At 35.8% G+C, this 24,237-nt stretch overlaps 1 protein-coding gene and 1 long non-coding RNA gene across 3 annotated transcripts in view; both read left to right on the top strand.

Moving 5' to 3' along the window:
* Window positions 1-13,669, top strand: part of LOC141398931 (UNC93-like protein) — a 155,061-nt gene extending 141,392 nt beyond the window's left edge. For both annotated transcript variants that reach the window (XM_073976747.1, XM_073976748.1), the window contains exons 8-10: window positions 12,403-12,479; window positions 12,550-12,613; window positions 12,671-13,669. In XM_073976747.1, coding sequence (XP_073832848.1) covers window positions 12,403-12,417 — 15 coding nt within the window. In that variant the 3' untranslated portion in view covers window positions 12,418-12,479; window positions 12,550-12,613; window positions 12,671-13,669. The remainder of the gene's footprint in view (window positions 1-12,402; window positions 12,480-12,549; window positions 12,614-12,670) is intronic.
* A 223-nt stretch (window positions 13,670-13,892) lies between these two features.
* LOC141398933 (uncharacterized) lies at window positions 13,893-23,264 on the top strand. Its single transcript, XR_012411731.1, has 2 exons — window positions 13,893-17,074; window positions 21,591-23,264. It is a non-coding gene; the product is annotated as an uncharacterized lncRNA (long non-coding RNA).
* Window positions 23,265-24,237: the final 973 nt, after the last annotated feature.

The following is a 24,237-nucleotide window of genomic DNA, read 5'->3' as shown; positions in this document are numbered from 1 at the left end:
GATATTCTGAAGAAACAACGTGGATTTTCGAAGAATCAATTTGGATTTCTTAAGAATATTTCCCGAGGAATCAACGTGATTTCTTAAGATTATTTTACGAGGATTCAAGGTGCATTTCTTAAGAATATTTTCCGAGGAATCAACGTGGATTTCGGAAGAGTATCTTCCGAGGAATCAACGTGGATTTTCGAAGAATCAATTTGATTTCTTAGGAATATTTTCCGATGAATCAACGTGGATTTTCGAGTAATCATCGAGGAGCCAGCGTGGATATTCTGAAGAAACAACGTGGATTATCGAAATATCGATTTGGATTTCTTAAGAATATTTCCCGAGGTATCAACGTGGATTTCTTAAGAATATTTTCCGAGGACTCATCGTGGATCTTCTGAAGAATCAATTTGGAATTCTTAAGCATTTTTCTGAGGAATCAACGTGGATTTTTTAAGAATATATTCAGAGGAATCGACTTGGATTTTCTGAAAAACCAATTTGGATTCCTTTATGAATATTTCTGAGGAATCAACTTGGATTCCTTTAAAAATATTTTCTGAGGTATCAACTTGGATTCCTTTAAGAATATTTTCTGAGGTATCAACTTGGATTTCTTAAGAATATTTTCCGAGGAATCAACTTGGAATTTTCAAGGATATTTTCTGAGGAATTAACGTGAATTTCTTTACGAATATTTTCTGAGGGAACAACGTGGATCCCTTTAAGATTATTTTCTAATGAATCAACGTGTAATTCTTTGGAATATTTTCTAAGGAATCAACATGGATTTCTTTAAAAAAATCTAAGGAATCAACGTGGATTTCTTAAAAAATATTTTCTAAGGAATCAACGTGGATTTCTTTAAGAATATTTTCCCGAGGAATGATCATCCGGGTATGTTCTGAGGCACACTTCACCTCTCACTTCACGCCCCAAGCATTTTGTTCACCCCATTTACGATTATTTTTCGCGCATTTCATGGACTGACTAAGGTGTACTCTTCTTTTTAAATACCCTACTGAATCTTAGGCCCAAGAAATTCACAAAAAATAGGAACAAATGGAACAAAATGCTTGAAGCGTAAACTGGAGATACATTTTTTGATGAATACTTTGTGGGCAAATTTATTTAAAAATGCTTTCAAAGGAATGGTCGCGGATTTTTTTTAAGAATATTTTCTAGGCAATCCATGATCGTAGATTTCTTTAAGAAATGGTGGTACTTAATATGGAACTAAGTCCTAGATGTAGTCCTTCTAAAAGATGTCAGCATTTTTCTGTTTATAGCGTGTGATGACGTAGAAATATTGTGACGCCCAATGTTCATAATGTTCATAAAAGTGGGGGCCACCGTGGTGCAATGGTTAGCACGTCCGCCTTGCACTCAGAAGGTCTGCGGTTCGAATCCCAGGCCAAGCAACATCAAATTTTCAACGGTGGCAAAATTCCCCCTCAGTAATGCCGGCGACATTTCCTGAGTATTTAAGCCATGAAAAACTTCTCTAAAAAGTGGTGTCGTAAGACACGCCGTTCGGACTCGGCAATAAAAAGTAGGTCCCATACCATTGAGCCAATATGAATCGGCGTGCACTCATTGATATGAGAGAAGTCTCCCTTGTCCCTTCAGGGATGTTGTGGGAACATATGTATGTATGTATGTAATGTTCATAATACGCAACTCCTGGTATAGAAAAATTATAGACATTTTATTGACTCCTTGAGGATTGATAATGGATTTCATAAGGAATATTTTCTGAGAAACACTTAAAGAATTGCGGGACATTTTTGAGGCTTGCTGAGAATTATTAAGGAACGATTACACTGTGCAACATTTTTAAGGTGATCTTATGGAAACAATTCGTACTCAGGATTTTTTGAAAGTACAGACCCAAACGACAAGAAACCCTAGTTTGGTTTTGTTGTGTCAGATCCAGCTAGGATTTTATGGCCCCATCTAAACATGGTTAAATATTGAGTTTTTAAAGAAATTCGGGGCTATATCTCTGAAACCAATGCGAATCTTCTTCTGACCTCTGAAGCAAATTTGAAGATTAGGACAAGAATAAAATATTTGGAGAAATAATAAACTCGAAAAACTACATTTATTGCCTCAAATTTCAAAATATATGCAAAAAATACACAATTTTTATACATTTCGCACCGTATCTCCAAAACCGTTAATTTTCTCTGAATATTTTCTTTTGGAAAAATATTCCCTGGAATGTTATACACAACTCTTCAGAACATGTCATTGTTGTAAAATGTCTCTATGCTGTTGTTTTCAGTACATTTTTCAACGACGATTTAATAAAAATGCCAATAATGTCGTGAAATCCGAAATGCGAGCAAAAACTGTTGATGTGAACTGTGTTTGAAATACGTGTTGTAAAAGGTGTGATGCAAAATACCGCTTAAACAACAGGAAGTAAGCATTTTAGGGTTTCAGAATGTTCTAAAGAATTGTTGAGAACTTTATTTGGAAGATTTTTGGAAAAGGTTACTTGGTTCAACTCTCAATAGTTTAGCCGATACTGACCAGAATTTCAGCAATTATGTAAATTTTTCTATATTTTATAGATTTTGATGCCCTAGATGGAGTTTTTCTTATGCGGTTTTCTCAAAAGATAAGTTCTACTAGTTTAGGGCTACAATATTGCTAAAGGCAGCAAGGCCAAATTCGTATTCGTTTCTGAGATAAAGGGCTGATAAATGGAAAAAAGTGTAGATTTAGCCCGGTTTAGATGAGGCCATACAATCCGAACTGGATCTGACAGGACAAAACCCTACTAGGGTTTTTATAGTCTAAATATGTACTTTCAAAAAATGCATACGATAAGTTGTTTGCATTTTCAGTGTTGCATAGTGTTATTTAAGTAAATTTTTGAAGAAATTATTTTTTATACTCTCAGCATTTAAGCTAACGAGGGTATATACACTTTCATACGGGCAAAATGTGCCTCATCGAAATAATGTTTGGACGAAATGTGTTTCAGACAATTTGGAGTCGATTTAGCAATGTCCGTCTGGCTGGCTGGTGCGCACGATAACTCTCGAATGGATGAACCGATTTGGTCCAAAAATTTGGCTTTTGCAATATTTTGTCCAAACATAGTTTAAGTTTGAAGTTGAGTTTTATCGGTCCCCTCCTTCCGGTACCTCCCCCACAAAAATTCGAAAATGTTCGAAAAATTTGTGCGCACTATAACTCTTGAAGAGGGTAACCGATTTGGTCCATACTTTGCACACCGTGCAATTTCTACTAGACTTAGATGAGGTTCCAATGTGGACTCAATCGGTCCACGCCTTCAGGTACATACCTCCCACACAAAATTTTGAACAAGTTCAGTTTAGGACCTGCTGACGAATCGTTTTGATTTTTGTTGTAACAACTTGACGTGCTCTTGACTAACTTTGATTTCTGTTGAAGCAACATGCAATCGCTTTCTCAATTACGACGGTAAAAGTTTTTTCTGTGACAAGTCCATACTTCTTGGGAAACAGCCCGAAAGTTGTAAAGACCCCTATGGCACCATATGTAGTAGCTTGAGAGCACAATAACTCTTAATTTAACTTCACATTTTTGTCGGCAAATTCAAACGTCCAAAAAGGGCCACAAAATTCTGAAATGACCCTAAATACACTCGATCTGTCCGTAGATGAAAGTCCCAATTCACATAGGCTGAGGGTATATCTCTGTCGGCAAAGCAAAGCGACTGATACTTTTTTACTTGTTTAACGTGGATTCCATTAAGGATATTTTCTGAGCAATCAACGTAGACTTCTTTCAAGAATATTTTCTGGGCAATGATCGTTTTTCAAAATGTTCAAGACAATTTGCTGAGGAATGATCGTGAATTTATTAAAGAAATAAACATGATCGCGGATTTCTTATGGTCTGATTGTCGATTTCATGAGGAATAATTTGGGAGGATTGACAGTTGATTTTTTTGCACTTATTCAAATCGAAGTAATGGTTTGTGGACCATAAGTATGCTTCGAGGATGTCGGGTTCAGACAATTTGGGGTCGATTTATTAAATGATATTAAATTTACATATCGTAATATTTTGTCTAAACTTAGATCAAGCTCAAACACGGACTTTATCATTCCAATCCTTTGGGTATCTCCCCAACAAAAATACCATCTTTTGTTCCGAACGTAGAAAACAAAAACAACTTTAGAATTTCCGCAATATTGTAAAAATCGTTAACAATACCGATTGTAGGAACAATCATAATCTAAATTTTTTACAAAACGTATTGTCAGCCCTGAAAACCAGATACTACATTTTTTCATTTGAGTGTATATGCTTCTCATATACACTTTCAACACAACTTTGATATAAATATCGCGTATAATATTACGAGCATTGATGAACGCAATAAATGGTTTGCTACTTTAGCTGACAACAAAGACAAACAACAAGCCACAAGCAGCCACCACAACATAAGGAATAATTAAACTCCTTAACAAACATGAAAAGGAAAGGAGAATGAAATAAAGAAGGAGAATGAAACAAAACAGAAACAAATAAAAACAAGACTCTCATTGTTGGTATACATACACACAAAAACAAAGATGAAGGCAGCATGTCATACAAACACCACAACTCACCGAAATTGTTTTTCAACACGGCATCGAATAGCGAGAGAAAAGAAAAAAAATTACATTTACATTTTGGTCTGCCCTCGTCTTGGAGGACAGACCATTAAATACTGTTCCTTTCTAAATAAGATAGGAATAAAGGATATTGATCGGGTTGCTGGTGTCGGATGTTAGTTCACTACCTCAAACGGATGTTAAATACAGTTTCCCATGTGATACCAATGGATGATTACTGCCCACTTGGGATTTAGCGGGACCAATACAAATTCTAAAACTTATTTTAAAACCGATCAGGACCTTTTTTGGAATGCAATTTTCGTCTCCCTCTGATATTAAATACTTAATCGAATAATTAAGTGTCATCCTCATAGAATAGTAGTAATGTTCTTCATGTACCAAAAAGATGGCGACCGCGAGCCTCCGTACAGTGAACAAAATCAAACCGGAATGTGTGGACCGATATAGTCCATCTTCGAATTTGATGTAAGTTTGAAAAAACGATCATGATATGCGAAGATTGGACAAACTCGAGGACTTACTTTAAGAGCTATATTTGCTGGCCGTAGGGTTTCTACACCCCCTATAGAAATTATAGTGTCGTAATATGAGCCACGAGGACCACCTGTTGTACAAATTTTAAAACTATCCTAAACATGTACCTAAACTGCACATCTGCAAAACAAATAAAATCAGGTGAGCCAGGCTGGGGTTTAAACTAGGCCTGCTCACACACATACAAACACATTTTGTTATTGTGTTGGTTTTGAAGCACAAACATTTTGATAGTTTCCCAACACACCGTTCAGTCTGATTTTATAAAATGTACGAAAGACAATTCGTAAAAATACATTCTACAATTACACGGATAAGCTAATAATTAGCATACACATTCATAATTTTCAAGAGAATCAAGTTGCGTTTATTCTCTAGTGGCTACACAAGAATTTATAATTTAAATATGATGTTTTGTTCAAGAAATGTTGGTTTGTTGGGTTGTCTTGTGTAAGGGAAAAATGTGTGTATTGAAAATTTTCATTTCAAAAACAAAAGCTCTCTTTTTTAATTATGTGAGAGAGCATATTGACACACACCGACAGTAGAAGTGTGCACTTTGAACAGCCTTGGTTTAAACCCACGTCCTTAAAAAACAAAAGATACCAGTAAGGAAAGGATCAAAGTCGGGCGGGGCCGACTATATGATACCCTACACCACTGTGAAAAGGTAAAATATATATGGGAGCTAAATTCAAATGTGAACAGATTACGATATAATTTGGCACATATATTTTTAGACCAAACACCGTCACACATTCCAAATTTCATCAAAATTAGACATATATAGCGTCTTTGGTGCATCAGATACCTTAAATCGGGCGAAAATATATATGAGAGCTATATCCAAATCCGAACCGATTTCGGTAAAATTTGGCACACTTATTTCTAGACCAAATTCTGTGACACACTCCAAATTTCATTGAGATCGGACATATATAACGTGTTTCGTGTACCAAATACCAAAAATCGGCCAAAAATATATATGGGAGCTTTATCCAAATCTGAAACGATTTTGATATAATTTGGCACACTTATTTCAAGACCAAATTCTGTCACACATTCCAAAATTCATTGAGATCGGACATATATAACGTCTTTCGTGTACCAAATGCCAAAAATCGGCCGAAAATTTATATGGGAGCTATATCCAAATCTAAACCGATTTCAATATAATTTTGCACATTTATCTATAGACCTAATTCCGTAATACATTCCAAATTTCATGAAAATAGGACAGATACAGCGTGTTTGGTCCATGAAATACCTCAAATCGGCCGAAAATATATATGGGAGCTATATCCAAATCTGAACCCATTTTCACCATAAGCAATAGCGTTCTTCATTAGGTTAAAAAAATAATCTTCCCCAATTTTCAGACAAATCGAACAACAAATGCGACCTGTACGTTGCGAACGGACGAACGGACGGACGGACATGCATAAATCGACTCAGAAAGTGATTTGGGAACAAGTAAAAGTCACTGAGGTAGAGAATCCCACTACTGGTTTTCCTTTCGAGAGTGCGCACAATTTTAACAAAAAATTTTGAATTTTTGTCGGGGATGTACCCGAAGGAATGGAGCGCTATGGCTCATCTTCGAACTTGATCTAAATTTCGAGGAAATATTAGGAAAACTAAATTTTGCGCTCCAGCCAGACAGACTGCCAGACATGGCTAAATCGACTCCAATTGGTACAAACTTTTACAAAATGCTGTTCGATAACGAACTTGTTCTGTAAACGAGAAATGAGAAGCAATTGCAAGTGTGTACTTGCGAAGTTATCTTACAGGCCTATTATCTGAAACGGATTTCGTCCAAATATACTTAGGGTCTTAAACCATTATATCGATGAGGCACATCGTCATAGTATAAAAGTGTATGATGGTATGTCTACATGAGCTAAAGGCTGAGGGTATAAAAACTATCAAAAGTATTGGTTTTAAATGTCTTTTGAACGGATCCCTAATTTTAAAAAGAAATGTGCAGCAACTAAGTTTGATTGCGTCACTCGGAGACCTTCCGGTCTATTGTGGTCATCCAAAACGCTAGAGGAAGAGGTAGAGTTGTGGTGAAAGAAACCTGTAGGAGATGTAAAGGAGAAGAAACAAGAGTGCGGGAAAAGAAAAGGCGATAAAAGAAAAAAAATATTTATAAAAAAAATTAGTAAATTTAATTAAGAATTTTTAAATTTAATTAAGAATTTTTTGGGTAATGTTGTCGGATATACGGTTTACGCGTTCGGGTTGTGTTGTCCCAGCCACTTCAGATTGTCTCCGTTTCTTCGTCGTCCTCACAGAGTCTGCAGTAATCAACACCGTCACCGTTCCATTTGAGTTTCCAGTAATGACTCTCGTCATTACTCTTATTTCAGATTTACTCAGATTCAAGAGTGAATTTGTTCTATTGGTTGACAGAGTTCATTATGCCATAATAATTCTGGCTTTTTCATCAAAGAACATCTCATTTTTCCGGAATAGGTGACATATGTGTGGTTTGATAGAGTCAGCGGTTGCTCGACCTGTTGATTGCGATTCTCGTCTAGACAGTTCATCTGCTTGTTCGTTTCCTATAAAGTCACAGTGTCCTGGTACCCACCATAATCGGAAACTATTTGTCAGTTTTCCAAGGCAGCTCTACACTCAAGGACGGCCTTAGAATTGATGTTGAAAGATTTAATGGCTCTATGGGCCCCTTGATAATCCATAAAGACTTATCAATTCTGCAGCCTTCTTGATCGCGAAAATTTCAACTTGGATTACACTACTGTCTTTATCCAACATGTAAGAGTATTCAAGACCTAGTCTTTCACAGTAGACGATAGCCCTGGTACCTTCTTCCATCTTGGAACCGTCTGTATAAGAAGCCAGACCGTCCAGAGGGATTTCAGTCGTCTCCACTGGGGATAATGACATCTACATCTTCAAATCTCAAGACTGGTGATATATAGAGTCTCTGAGTTCAAAATACATCCATGCCCATAGGTACAATTGCGCCAAAGATTTTGTTCATACAGGCTTAGAGCACCACTACGTGCTGTCTGACAATGCCAAGACCCAAATGCCGTAGGTTCAGCACGGCGTTCAGAGCAGCTTGCTCCAGTTATTAGAATCGAGGCTGATCTTTACACCTTTTGTTATACAACCAGTTTATAATCGATGGGTAGTCCCCAGTTTTTCCCCAATAGAATTCTTGTACGAATAGAGTGCTATTAATCCTCTCTTCACCCTTTTCTCAAAGGTCCTTTTCCATCGTAGCTGACAGTCCAAGATTGTACCCAGATATTTAGATTATGGCGAGAGCGGAAGTTGAACTCGATCCAGTATGGGTAGCACAAAATCGCCGAGCTTACGTTTTCTAGTGAACATCACAAGTTCTCTCTTTGTAGGATTGATTCTTCTTATTTCACAACTGATGTTGTTTGTTGTGTTTATGGCAGTGCCGAGGTAGACAAAGTCTTTAACTACCTCAAAATTATAGGTACGAACTTCCACAGTTGGTCCGAGCTCTATGGACGCTTTGCGCGTCGATACCATCAATTTGGTCTTTTCGCCGTTTACCGCCAGACCCACTTTCGCAGATTCTCCTTCGACCTTCCTAAATGTAACAGTTACTTCCTTTACTGATCGTCCTATGATGTCTATGTCATCAGCATAAGCAAGTAACATGTGACTATTGGTGTAGATTGTGCCACTTCTTTTGACGTTTGCCTCTCGTATAACCTTTTCTAGCAGGATGCTGAAGAGGTCACACGAAGGCTGTCTCCTTGTCTGAAACCTCTTTTGGTACTGAACTGTTCGGAGAGGTTCTTTCCAATTTTAACTGAGGACCTCGTGTCAGTTAAATTCATTTTACAAACCCGGATGAGCTTTGCGTGGATACCAAATTCAGACATGGCTTGGAATACCTTTGAACGCAGCGGGCTGTCGAAGGCTTGTTTATAATCGACAAAAAGGTGATATGTGTCGATCTGCATCTCTTGGGTCTTTTCAAGGATTTTCCGCAGGGTAAAAATCTGGTCAATGGTGGACTTGCCAGGTGTAAAGCCACATTGGTAGGGTCCAATTATTTCGTTGACCATTGGCTTTAGTCGTTCGCACAATATCCCTGACACTATCTTATAGGCAATAGGGAGAAGACGTATGCCCCTATAGTTAGAGTATACAGTCTTGTCTCCTTTCTTGTGGACGGGACATAGGATGCTCAGGTTCCAATCGTTGGGTACTCGTTTTTCCTGCCAGATGGTGCTAACTAGCTGATGCATACACCTTTTCAGCGCGTCGCCTCCGGTTTTAAACAGCTCGGTTGGTAAGCCATCGGCTCCTGCTGCTTTATTATTCTTCAGCCGGTTGATTGCTGTTTTTACCTCATCTTGGCCGGGTTATATACATTCTATACCATCTTCTGGGATTGGATCCGTGGTTTCATCGTCATAGCTACTATTGGATACCAGCAGATTGGAGAAATGTTCCTTCCATATCCTGAGCACGCTATCTGCATCTGTTACCAGATTACCTTGCTGGTCTCTACAGGAGGATGTGCCTGTACCAAAGCCATCTGTTTGATGTTTCACTCTTTGGTAGAATTTTCGGTCTTCATTCTGGCTCCTGTACATCTCGACTTTTTCTCACTCCCGCTTTTCCATTTTTCTATTTTTTTTTTGAGGAAAAGACGTTTCTCTTCTCTCCTTTTCTCCCGATATCTCTCTCGTGCGCTACGCGTTACTACTGATTGTAAATAGCCCTATATGCTTCATTTTTCTCTTCGGTAGCAGCACGACACTCCTGGTCATACCATGGATTCCTTGGTGGAGGTCTCTGGTATCCAAGTATGGATTTTGCGGCTGTTTGCATGGAGTGGGCAATGCTTTGCCATTGCGCTGATATGTTATCGGGATGAGGAGTGCTTTGATTAAGCAGTTGGCCCAGTTGAGTGGAATATGCTGTGGCTATCTGTTGTGATTGCAGCTTACCGATGTCCAACTTCCGCGTTGTGTCTGTTCGCACTTTGTTTGCTGGGTTTAATCTGGTACGTGCCATTGCTGCAACAAGGTAGTGGTCCGAGTCTATGTTTGCACCTCGGAACAATCGTACATCCAACACGCTTGATGCATGTCTTCCATCTATCACAACGTGATCAATTTGATTTCTTGTTCTTTGATCTGGCGACAGCCAGGTGCCCTTATGAATATCGAGATTCTTAAATCTGGTACTGCTAACTACCATGTTTCTTGCAGCTGCAAAGCAAAGCCTCATACCATTGTCAGGTGTTTCACTGTGGAGACTGAATTTCCCGACTGTTGGGCCAAAGATATTCTTATTTCCAATTTTGGCATTAAAAACGCCTAGAATGATTTTAATGTCATGGGCAGGGCAACGGTCATATGTTTCTTCTAAGCTCTCGTAAAATATATCTTTGGTCTGTTCGTCCTTTTCTTCAGTGGGAGGATGGGCGCAAATATAGCTGATGTTGAAGAATTTAGCTTTTATTCGAATTGCAGCAAGTCTTTCATTCACTGGAATGAAGCTGGATACCAGATGTTTTAGTCTCCGACTAACTACGAATCAGCAACCAAACTCATGCTTTACGTCATGGCAGCTATAATACAGTGCGTCACCTTTAGGTGTTGTTGTGATGCCTTTCCGTTTCATCGTATTTCCTGTATGGCAGTAATATCGGCCTTGTACTTTTCAAGTACGTCTGCCAATGCGAAGACTGCACCTTCTCTATAAAGAGTGCGAACATTCCAGGTGCAGATTCGCAGATCATGGTCCTTAAAACGTTTTTAACGTTCTTATGGGTTAACGCGCGGCACATGTTAGCTCACTACCTTTAACGGGTGTTAAAGGCAGTTCCCCAGGTGACACCACCGGGAGGTCAGTGTCCACTTGAGATGAAAGAGGGACCAAGATATATCCTGGACTTTGCCATGTTAAAACCGGTCAGGACCGTTCCTTGGTATCTTCCATCCCCTATGTCCGTTGACAGATTCATCATCATCACATGCACGCAGAGAAAAAATATTTTTCGCTTTTGTTGGAATAAAAATATATGTTTTGGTTCCAAAAATGTATTTGTTTTGTTCAAACATTGTAATCCAAATCCAAAAATACCATCTTTTGTTCCAAACATAGAAAACAAAAACAACTTTCGAATTTCCGCAATATTGTTAAAATCGTTAACAATACCGATTGTAGGAACTATCATAATCTAATTTTGTTTACAAAAAGTATTGTCAACCCAGAAAACCAGCCCAGAAATTTTTGATTTGAGTGCATATACTTCTCATATACACTTTTCACATAACTTGGATATAAATGTCGCGTATAATATTGCAATCATTGATGAACACAATACACGGTTTTTGGATTTAACAAAACCCAATTGTTGAAATCACAATATTACATTCGGAATTTAACAATATCTTTACAATACATATTTTGCTCTTCGAATATTGTTGGATCAATCATATTTTTTTCTCTGCGTGTGGGTGAGAATTTTGGTGGGAACTTTTGGGCCATTATCTAGGGAAGTGTGATGACTAACTACAGTGAAACCCTGTATTTTGAATGCTGGAAGTGTACAAAAGAGGAGTCCGCGAATAAAATCAAATATCGTCAATATTCACAAAGGAACAATTTTGTGATGACGATCGACATTTTTTTTTGGGAAATTTCAAGGTCCATAACTCGACAAATATGGACTTACTAAAATTTCATCAATCGATCTGTGAAGTGGCTTTAAAGTAGATTTAAGGGCAGAACTGTCTGAAATTGATTTGTTATGAACATATGCGGGAAGTAAAACATTATAAATCAGACACATTTCTGATGGCCTGACTATTTGAGTCATGTAAAACATATCCACAAATGATTGCATCAGATGTTCAAATCATCCCAGTCATTTAACATTTATTTTAATATTTTTTTATTTCATTGTTATAATGCTTCTGATAATGTTTTATATGATCATGTGACCCCACTAACTAGATTTACTACCATAAATGTTAATGATTTTTTTGGAATGCCTACAATTTCGCTAATTCCTTTTCGTTTCACATTTGTCCTGCTACACAAAAAGGAAAGTCATATTTTCGAAAGGTCAATTCGTGTTTAAACGAAACGTCATAGTTATGAATAAATGTTACAGGTGTATATCGACACGTAATAAATTCCAAATAGCTAAATTTAAAATTTTATTTATATTATTCCATATAACATAAGTTACAATAATATATTTTCTTTATTTCAGACAACTCAGGTGTAAATGGTTATGGATATGGAGAATATCAGAAATGTATTCCCGGAAATGCCTTATAAAATAGATATGTAAACATTGAAAACTTTATCATTAAAGCATAATATGTTGTTCTTTTTAATATATTTTCTTTTCTTTTAGTATCGGTTGTGAAATTATTGATATTAAAATCAGATCCAATCATCCCAGTTATTAGACTTTTAAGGTGAGAGATATTCGAAGCATTCCAGACATAAATAATATTTTTTCTTTTTACTTTCAGAATCTAGAATAATTTGTAAAATGCATTTATTGTTCTATCGTCGAAAGAGGGACTTAACCTCTTAATGAATCCAACCACGAAGTGAAACTGATTCCTATAATACTCGTCGATTGGAACAATTTAGTTTTAATGTACCAAAGCAAATGTAAACCAAATACTTTTTTTCGTGTGTAAGGAAGAATATTCACCTTACACAACTACTTACAAAATACCTTACTAGTAATACTATTTAAAAAAATTTTTAAATGTTAAGACAAGCAACAACAGCAACAAGACCAAAGAGAACACACAAACACAAATATCTATCATTCATCAATTTGGAATGGAATAGTTTTCCAATTTGAACAGAATCAGTATTATAAGTAGGGATATTTTAACAAAAAAATCCTCTCCCTCATCATCATTCTCATCGATTTGTTGTTGAAATGTATTACTATGCAATACATTTTCATTGCAACAATTTGTACACAAAGGCTGACTTCCGAAATGTTATTTGCTTTGTAGACGTGCATGAAACTAGGGGTTCTTAGTCGAGTTCCATACTAGATTAATTTTATGAAATTGCAGTGGTGGGGAACTTGATCTAAGAACCTCTATTTTCATGCACGACTACAAAGCAACTGACATTTCGGAAGTCAGCCAAACGCACAAAAACACACAAAGAAGCACACTAACCAACAAAAAACACATTTGTATGTAATTCATTTTGGATGATTACAGTCGAAAGCGGTTATAATGAAGCGTAAAAATAATTACGGATAGCAAATGACAAAACTATTTTTTAGAGGATCTTAAAGCGGAGGAATGATGTTGTGTAGAAACGATTTCATTATAACCGTGTTTGACTGTATGAGTCTTAAGGCAATGTGATGATACTAAACTAACATAAAATGTAATTATAATTATATTCAGTTTGTAAGCTAATATTATGTAGTTGAGATGAATACCTTTAAAAATTCTATGTTAAAAGACAATAATAAATTTTTAAATTTTAGAATATGTTTTTAAAGCTTGTTATTTCTAAATAATTAAGAACGGCTGGATCAAATTTTATATTCCCACCACAACGAGTTGAATTGAAGTAAAATGGAATAATTAATTTCCTCTCGTTTATGAAAGTACTCTCTCTTCCGTCATGTCAATGTGGATGAACTTAAATAACTGAATTCGAATGAGACATCAATGTTTTATACCCATTCAAAATCCGAAATACCATGTTACAGTCATTCTATTTGGACGATGTGTTTACAATATGGGGGTATATCAGGAAAAATGTCTAAAATTGTCTTTTCCATTTCAAAACAATCAAAAACAATTGTTGATACTACATCAATGATTTTTGGTACATAGATTAAGAAAAAAATCAGCATTCCAAATCTGTTTTCGTTACTAACTTTGATCGTTGCGCGCAAAAGATATGACCGTTTTAATTATGATAATTAGAAAAAATTCTAAAAAAATCGCGGCTTAATATAGTTAGCTGTTATATCCTATTATCGTTAACTGAATTCGTAACCTTTGCTATGATGCAAAAAATAATAGCAAAGTCTCTATGGATTCGCGAAAAATCAAATTTGTTAAATAATTTCAGGTACTTACAAACATATTTTTGAAACAATAGCGCTCATACTTACGAAAAATATATAAAAAAAATTATAACAGCATCCAGACATTTTGAGGAATAAAATGAAACCTAAGTTGTGAAGGTTGGAGCTATAGTATTCATGTTATTTGCAAAAATACGAAGAAAATATTACGAAAAAAATTAAAATCATATTATTCTAATTTTATTTTTTTATGGTTTTATAGGAAAAGCTGAAGAAAAAATGTTTGAGTTCTTCGACATTTTCGTCAAAATTTCACGCAATAATGATGATATTCCGTTGTAACAAATTTTTCGCTTATAGTTTTCCTATTGGATAATATTATTAGAACCTTGTATTAAATCACAAGGAATTCCAATTGTGGCATAACGTTAAAATAATGTTATATTGAATATTACAACATTTGAGACGCATATAAACCGCGTAATTACGAAAATGACATGATGCGCATCCGATTTTCCAACACAGCGAATCAATCCCTTTTATTTGATGTACAGTTTGTCAAATTCTATTTGGCGGCCACGATGTAGCATCCGCTGCATATTAGGGTGCAAAACACAGTAAAATGGTCATAATTTCCGCGAAGTTCATTTACATTTTATGCGCAGCCGATTTCAATAATCACCATTAAAAAATACATCATTCTATGCCGTTTCAATGCGATCCATCAAGAACCGTGGATGTAGCATCGCTCTCAATTTTTAGAAAAAATCTAGTATATCTCTGGATTTACGAGAGTTTTTAAATATCTGTTTTCGCGCAGTTTAAACATGCGTATCGATCTATTTATTTAAGAAGAACTAACACATCCAAAACGCGTTTTAATATGCGATATTTTCAAAATAATTTTTTGCAAATTTTCGAAATTTGAGGGGTATCATATCCGCCGATCTAGTGGGTGGATTTTTATGCGTCGTGGCTTGTTAGATTCAGAACGTAAAAAAACTAAATTTACGCTGGTTTCCACGGAAATCGAAAGACGTTTGTAAATTTTAAACCAAAAAAATAGGTTTTTCAGAAAAATTTACGCACAAAAATTTCGTGTTTGGGCGCAGATTACTGTGATCCTGTGAGGGCTACACCCTCATGTTATACATTAGAAAATGCGAAATCGCGAGTACTACAATCAAATAATAAGCTTTTAGGGAAATCCAGTTGCGCGTCGCGATTAAAGCAAAAATTCAAAAAACCCCATTTTTCAGGTTTCAAAATGTCAGCATCCGTTTGAGACAGATACAGTGGATATATTAAAAAATCATACATTAGAAGCATCAACTCTGAAGTGCGCTCTGTAACTTCTTCTTTGAGCATTAAGCTCTACATTGTGTTGTAAAACCACTAATTGGAAAATAACATAATGAAACTCGTTTATTTCAACGATTTTTTCCGATTTTTTTACCTTAGTACGACCACAGCTTCCGCTCAAATTATTATTTTAAGAAACCCCTCGGTGAATCGGGCTAAAACAGTTTATTTTACCGAAATGCGGTCAAAAGTTATGGTATAGTAAAACTGATCGCGAGTTACAATACCCCATTCCTCAGTTTCAACATAAGTTAATTTTCTACAAAAAGCTTGATATACCAAATATGAGGAAATTACAGCAACTTCGGTCGAGACGAAGAGTTAAATGGGGGCCACAACCCCCGCAAAATGTTGACACTCAAGAATTTTATATGAGCATGACACCCATAAGGTGACGTTCTTTTTTTGATCTTAAGCATCTCATTTTAAACAATGCATTGACATGTAATTTTCATGTCTTTATTAATTCAAACGAATACATGAAATAATTACCACAATTTTATCAGCAAAACCTTTATATAAAAAATTAATATTCATCGCCGTCGCTGTACCGCAACAGAGTTTACTTTCTCCACTCTACGCATATTCCTAACACCAGTTCAGATTTCGATATGGACTCCAACTGCACCCCTTTACGAATTTCTTGTTCGCGAATTACTTTGTTTTATAGCAAAATTTTGGAAATTTATACTCTTTTACTTCCAGAAGAAATGATATCGCTACGTAGGGATCTACAAACCGACTTGTTTTTTTAGAGATATCTAAAGAATCAAATGTAACGAAAGGAGAGATAGACTATAGGAAAATATCATTTATGCGATATTAATTTATTTTTTAGTTACAACATTTTCTTTCCAAAAGTCTGTATGGGTACTTTACACGATATGTTTTTTACATATGGGTTGTCACTTTATATAAGTTAGCACATCCCTGCCGAACTAACAAACAACATTGTTGCTTGCTTGGCTGTGTTGTGTTCTTGCTAGGCTACATTGATGGAGTCGTGTTACGTCTAGTGGCGTGATCATGGTGTCAGCACTTTTTGTCTTTTATAACTTAAGTAGTTTAAGTAGAATAAGTTTTAGGATTTCAATAAAGAAACAGTTTATTTAAGCTCACCAAAAGACGAAGAAGTCTTTTATTGTTAACTGGCGCCCAACCGGGTTCAACCCTACAAATATAAAGATCTAAAAAAAGAGATCTATCAGTTTAAATCAGTCCTACGAATATAAAGATCTAAAAAAAAGAGATCTATCATCTTAAATTTAAATTTTGCTGAAAAAGGAAGCTTTACTTAAAACTTGCTGGATTAAGAGGCCTCGCTTAAAATTTGCTGAAAAATCTAAGGATCTACTCTTTTTAAATAACGTAATACTTACTGAAAGTAATATTTACTGGAAGGAAGCCTTACTTAAAACTTGCTGGATTAAGAGACCCCGCTTAAAACTTGCTGAAAAATATAAGGATTTACTCTTTTTAAACAACATAAAGTCATGTAAGTGTGTCACTCATTGAATTTCAAAATTGTGTCCAAAACTGGTGAATTAAGAACTTAATATTTAAGAAAAAACAAAGTGTAGTGCGTGTTTAAAAAATTTTTATCTTTGTGCCAAAAAAAAAAAAAAAAACAAACACAGTGATTTAGATCTTGTTATAGTCGTAACAATTTTTTGTTTGAAAAGACAATATGAACAGTGAAGAAATGACTGCATTAATAGAATCCGCTGTACGTACAGCGATTCTGGCATATAAAACAGAAGTCGACAAAAAAGTCGACGAGTTAACAAAAAAATTATCGTCCATTTCAGTAGGGCAAACAGATGTGAAACCATACGAAGACGTAAAAATTTATTCATCAATAACGTGTGATGAATCACTTGATATTATCAAATCTTTGCCCGAATTTGACGGGAAAATCGAAAACTATGTTTCGTGGAGACAAGCGGCACATAACGCGTATAAAGTCTTCGAAAAATACGATGGTAGTTCAAAACACTACCAAGCGGTCTGCATTATTAGGAACAAAATTAGGGGGTCAGCAGATGCTGTATTAGCGTCATTCAACACTGTGCTAAATTTTAAAGCGATCATAGCTAGATTAGATTTTACATATTCAGATAAAAAACCAATTCATCTAATCGAACAAGAACTAAGTACCCTCAGACAAGGCGAACAGTCAGTGATTCAATTTTATGACGAAGTAGAGAAGAAACTGTCGTTATTAACCAATAAAACAATTATGAGTTACGACAAAACTCTCGCTTTGGCCATGAATAACAAATATAGACAGGATGCACTCAGAGTATTTGTTTCCGGATTGAGGAAACCTCTCTGCGATGTGCTTTTCTCAGCCCGCGCTGCTGATCTTCCGTCAGCTCTAGCCTTAGCGCAGGAGGTAGAGGCGAATCACGAAAGATACGTCTTTGCCACATCGTTTGCGAATAGGAATGATGAAAAAAAGTTAAGGTCTGAAACCTCAAAAAAAATTCAGCCAAGAAAACCGTCTGATAGTGGTTGGAACTATAAACAACAAAACTATCATAAACAGAAAAATCCACATTACGAAAATGGTGGTGATGCTAATTTACAGGCTAGAGATCAAATAGAGGACATGGACTTGGACCCAACTTCGTCTAAATTCAGACAACCGACCAATTATGGTAACGGTAAAACTTCTCACAGACAACCATTTAAGCGTCAAGCTGGGTCTGGCCGAAGTACGGGCCCAAAATTTCAAAAAGTGAATAATATGATTCCAGAATCCCATTCAGGAGAAGAGCAGGCGGGACACTATTGTGACATAGCTCAATCCGAATGTGGAGACATAAACGATGAAATAAATGAAGACCGTGACTATGTAAATTTTTTAGAGGCAGGTCCCTACTACGGTTCATAAGGCGGACGATAGCAGGGAAACCAATACGCCTTTTAATTGACACTGGTGCTTCAAAAAATTATATAAAACCTCTCAATGAACTGAAGCATATAATTCCCGTAAGTACTCCTTTTTCAGTTCACTCTGTCAACGGACAAACTCCTATTAAACAAAAATGTTTTGTAAATTTATTCGGCATGAACTCTACATTCTTCATTTTGCCAACTCTAACAACATTTGATGGAATTGTGGGCTTAGACCTATTAAAGAAAATCAATGCAAACATTGATTTAAAAAAAGGATTTATCCTACATAATTCTGGCTCTGAACTAATAGAATTTTTTGAATGTAAAGATGTTAATTTTATAGACGTCGATAAAATTGATGTGCCTTTCGCAATTAAGGCGGATTTTCAGAAAATGTTAAAAAAACGAATAAAGGTTTTTGCTGATCCTAAAGAAGCACTACCTTATAATACAAATATCGTTGCTACCATTAACATGGAGAACGAAGAACCTATTTATTCTAAACTATATCCATACCCAATGGGTGTATCTGAATTCGTAAATTCAGAAATAAAAAAATTGTTGGCAGATGGTATAATTCGACCTTCAAGGTCACCATTTAATAGCCCAGTATGGGTAGTCGACAAAAAAGGTGTCGATAATCTAGGCAACCGAAACAAACGTCTCGTTATAGATTTTCGGAAGCTTAATGCCAAAACAATTAGTGATAAGTATCCCGTTCCGAACGTAACAATGATATTATCAAATTTAGGTAAAGCAAAGTACTTTACCACTTTAGATCTGAAATCCGGGTTTCATCAAATTGAACTCGCGGAAAGAGATAGGGAAAAAACGGCATTTTCTGTAAATAACGGAAAGTACGAGTTTTGCCGTCTCCCATTTGGACTAAAGAATGCTCCTAGTATGTTTCAAAGAGCGATAGATGACATACTAAGAGATGAAATAGGCAAAACATGTTACGTTTATGTTGATGACGTTATTGTTTTTTCAGAAACCAAAGAGGATCATGTAAAACATATCGACTGTGTTCTTAGGAAACTGCTCGATGCAAACATGAGAGTCTCTGTCGAAAAATCAAATTTTTTTAAATCTGAAGTTGAATACCTTGGCTTTGTCGTATCCAAAGAAGGTATAAAAACCGCACCATCAAAGATAAGTGCAATACAAAATTTCCCAGAACCAACGACGTTGTTCGCACTAAGATCGTTTCTTGGGTTAGCAAATTATTACAGATGTTTTATCAAGGACTTTGCCAAAATTGCAAAACCTTTAACTGATATTTTAAAAGGAGAAAACGGTAAAATTCCTGCAACCAAATCCAAAAAGGTTGTAGTCAATCTTAACGCCTTCCAACTGGATGCATTTCACAAACTGAAAAATATTCTATCTTCGGAGGACGTCATGTTGATGTACCCTGACTATAAAAAACCGTTCGACCTTACCACTGATGCATCAGCACATGGTTTAGGTGCTGTCCTATCCCAAGAGGGAAGACCAATCACTATGATTTCTAGAGCATTGTCGGATAAAGAGTTGCATTTCGCAACAAACGAAAGGGAGCTTTTAGGAATAGTCTGGGCTCTTAAAACATTAAGACATTACCTCTATGGTGTGAAGACTCTTAACATCTTCACTGACCATCAACCTTTGACATATGCAGTTTCGGATCGTAATCCGAATGCAAAAATTAAGCGCTGGAAAGCTTTCATCGATGAACATAATGCAAACTTGTATTATAAGTCAGGAAAAGAAAATCAAGTTGCAGATGCGCTATCAAGGCAACTTGTCCATGCGTTGGAGAACGATAATTCGTCAGACATGGCAACAGTCCATAGTGAAGAGTCATTCACTTACACTATGGAAAGCTCAGACAAACCGGTCAATTGTTTTCGCAACCAAATCATTCTGGAAGAGTCGGAATTTCCCACCACTCGAAATTTTATACTTTTCGGAAACAAAACGAGACATATTGTACAATATAGAGATAAAAACGAAATATTGGCCAAAATTGTTGATGCAGTCAACACTGAAGTTGTCAATGCTATTCATTGCGGCCTACCTGTGTTGGCCCACATTCAACACGATTTGACTAGAATGTTTCCTTCAACGAAGTTCCGATTTTGTAGTAAATTTGTCTCTGACATTTTCAACCAATGCGACCAGAGAGAAATTGTCGTAAGTGAACACAATAGAGCTCATCGGGCAGCCCAAGAGAATGTTAAGCAAATCCTTTCAGACTACTATTTCCCCAAAATGGTGAAAATAGCGAATGAGGTTGTTGCCAACTGCAAGACATGTTCAAAAGCAAAATACAATCGGCATCCAGAAAAACACGTTATAGGAGAAACAAAGGTTCCTTCTTATTCCGGTGAAATTCTACATATTGATATTTATTCAACTGATAAAAACCATTTCTTAACTTGTGTGGATAAATTCTCAAAATTCGCTGTGGTACAGCCAATAGCGTCCAGAACGATTCTAGACGTAAAAGAACCAATTCTCCAATTAATGAATATTTTTCCAAATACCAAAGTTGTCTACTGTGATAATGAGAGGTCCTTTAACTCTGAGACTATCAGATCAATTCTGAAAAACAGGTTTAATGTAGATATTGTCAATTCACCTCCTCTACACAGCACCTCAAATGGGCAGGTAGAGAGATTACATAGCACTCTTGCCGAAATCGCAAGATGCTTGAAAATAGAAAGGAAGATCGAGGATACCGTCGAACTCATCTTACAATCAACTATAGAATACAACCGAACAATTCATTCTGTCACGAATGAAAGACCTATTGATACGATACATTCTGCACCCTCTGAGGTAAAACAAAAGATTAAAGAGCGAATCTCTAACGCGCAAAACAGGCAGTTACATTACTTTAATAAAAGTCGTCATGACAAAGTTTACAATGTGGGGGATAAAGTCTTTGTTAGGAATAATCGTAGACTTGGAAATAAAATGACACCACTTTATGAAGAAGCTACTGTCGAAGCAGATTTGGGGACAACTGTCCTAATAAAGGGGAGGGTGGTCCATAAGGACAACCTCAGATAAATTTTAGTTTATATTGATAAAATGTTTGTTTTCTGCTTTTGTTTTTTACCTAGGCTGTTACTACAATTTCTTTTCATACTAACGTTGACTCGTGCAAAGATTATTGACTATTCACACTCCGATTATGTCCCAATTTTGGATGGGAAAGCCATCGTTTGGAATGACTATGGGTATCTAAGGCATACAACTAACTTAACAACGTACTTTGAGATACAACGTGAAACTAAAAATGCAATTAGCATATTTCCTCAGACTCATGTAAAAAAGATATTAGAATCCGATTTATTGCATATTGATACTCTTTTAACAACCCTCACCATACATCATCGGCATGCAAGAAGCATTAATTTGATAGGCAAAGCACTTAAGGTCATTGCGGGTACACCAGATGCAGATGATTGGGAAGAAGCAAAATTAATCGAAAAACAACTTGTAGACTCCAACAATAGACAGATAGAAATAAATACAAAAATACAAATTGAAATCGAGAAATTAACAAACGCTGTAAACACGATTCTAAGGACTCGTAGAAAGGAACAAATTGATACCGTAAATCTATTTGAAATTTTAATGGCCAGAAATCGGATGATAGTTATGGAACTACAAAATATAATTTTATCCGTAACTTTAGCTAAAATAAATATTGTAAATCCAACAGTTTTGGACCAGGACGATTTAAAAATATTTATAAAAAATCAGAGCAATGAGCAACACACAGATTTCACCATATCAGAACTAATGTCTTTGTCTAAAGTAAAAGTAATATCAAATGAATATTGTTTGTATTTTATCATTAAATATCCTATTCCAATAAGAACATGTCAGAAAATTTCTTTATTCCCAGTACCTCACGATAATAAAATTATCCAATTCGCTGACACCAACACTGTAGTAGACTGCGAAGGCAAGACGTATTCAGCAACAAATTGCAAGCAAACAATATCTTCAACCTATTGTCAACTTATGCCAAGCGAAACCTGCGCTCAACAACTCATATCGGGTGAATCAGCACACTGTAACACGCAAAGCAATAATCTTGATAAAGTGGCAGAAATCGACGATGGAATTATCATTGTCAATGACGCTATTGCAGAAGTGAAAGAAGCAACCGAAAATGTAAGAAACATAAACGGCACATTCCTCATAACCTTTGAAAAAAATGTGACTGTCAATGGTACACTATTCGTAAATAGAAACAACATTGATATGCGGAAACCAGGAACACCATCATTCCCCTCAATTATTATAAACAACCACAGTGAAATTTTAAGTTTGTCATCTATCCATCAGATGAACTTGCAAAACTTACAATATATTGGCGACCTTGAAAAAGATGCAAGAATGCGACCAATTTTAGTTGGCGGTGTTGTTTTTATGAGTATCGGAATACTCCATTTCATATTGTGCCTCGTCAAACGTAGGACAAAGATAAGAGAACAACAAAGATTTAAATCTGCCGTAGCAATGGCTATAAAGAAGACCGAGGACGGCCTCCACTTAAGTGAGGGGGTAGTTAGCACATCCCTGCCGAACTAACAAACAACATTGTTGCTTGCTTGGCTGTGTTGTGTTCTTGCTAGGCTACATTGATGGAGTCGTGTTACGTCTAGTGGCGTGATCATGGTGTCAGCACTTTTTGTCTTTTATAACTTAAGTAGTTTAAGTAGAATAAGTTTTTGGATTTCAATAAAGAAACAGTTTATTTAAGCTCACCAAAAGACGAAGAAGTCTTTTATTGTTAACTTATATATATATATATATATATATATATATATATATATATATCATAGCAATCATGAATACTCACGTAGGGAGCTTCTCACGAGTGAGTTGCAGCTCACTTCTCACGTCTCGACCTATCACAAATGACAAGGGAGGAGCGAAAAAAAGTGAAGAAGGGTTCACAAGTTGGAAAATTGAAAATAGTGCCGCATTTTGTGAACCCTTGAAAATATAATTTGTGTTGCCATATCGTTATTTTATTTACAAATGATTTTGCAATATCTAAATAATCGTAATTTTTATAAAACACTACTATATTTTAAATTAAATTAATATTTCTAAAACAAAAAATACTTTTTATCAACAATCCACTTTAAAAATACCTGGTAATTGATAAAAAATTACTAAATGTTTGACATGTGGCTGCATCTGCAACAGCTGTTTTTTTGTTTTGACAAATATGTAAAAATTGGTTATGTCATGTTCACACGAGCGTTTGAATTATGTAGTTCGCCTGTCGAACGACGTACACGAATTAACCCGTTTCCACGACACCATTCGTAATTAACAGAAACATAAACAAAATTTCCTTAATTTTTCTTTCCTTGTTTTCACGAAAATTTGAACCGAAAACACATAAAATATACATTAAGTGACTAGGAAAAGAAATAGACTTTCCTTCAAATGTATTTTCTATATTTAACTACACACATTTCATTCATTTTTTCCATAAATTCTGAATAATTTTGTATTTTCAATAGATTTTTATATGTTTCTAATTTCAAAATTAAAGAGAGAGAGAGACATGTCAAAAGAATGTTTGTGTATACCATGGTACAATAATACAGGTAGCATTATCATGCCAGCTGATGGTAACATAATGTGTCAATTGCATTGAATTGATGTCAAATTTTGACATCTTTGGGCCGATTCCGTACAGCGAGGCGAGTCATGTCGCGTCGTCTATCGTCTCTGTGA

Source organism: Musca autumnalis, unplaced genomic scaffold (assembly GCF_047663935.1).
Source record: "Musca autumnalis isolate F117 unplaced genomic scaffold, ASM4766393v1 scaffold_3, whole genome shotgun sequence".
NCBI classification, from domain to species: Eukaryota; Metazoa; Arthropoda; class Insecta; order Diptera; family Muscidae; genus Musca; species Musca autumnalis.
The sequence above is the reverse complement of the archived record's forward strand: the minus strand, read 5'-3'. Positions and strand labels throughout refer to the sequence as shown.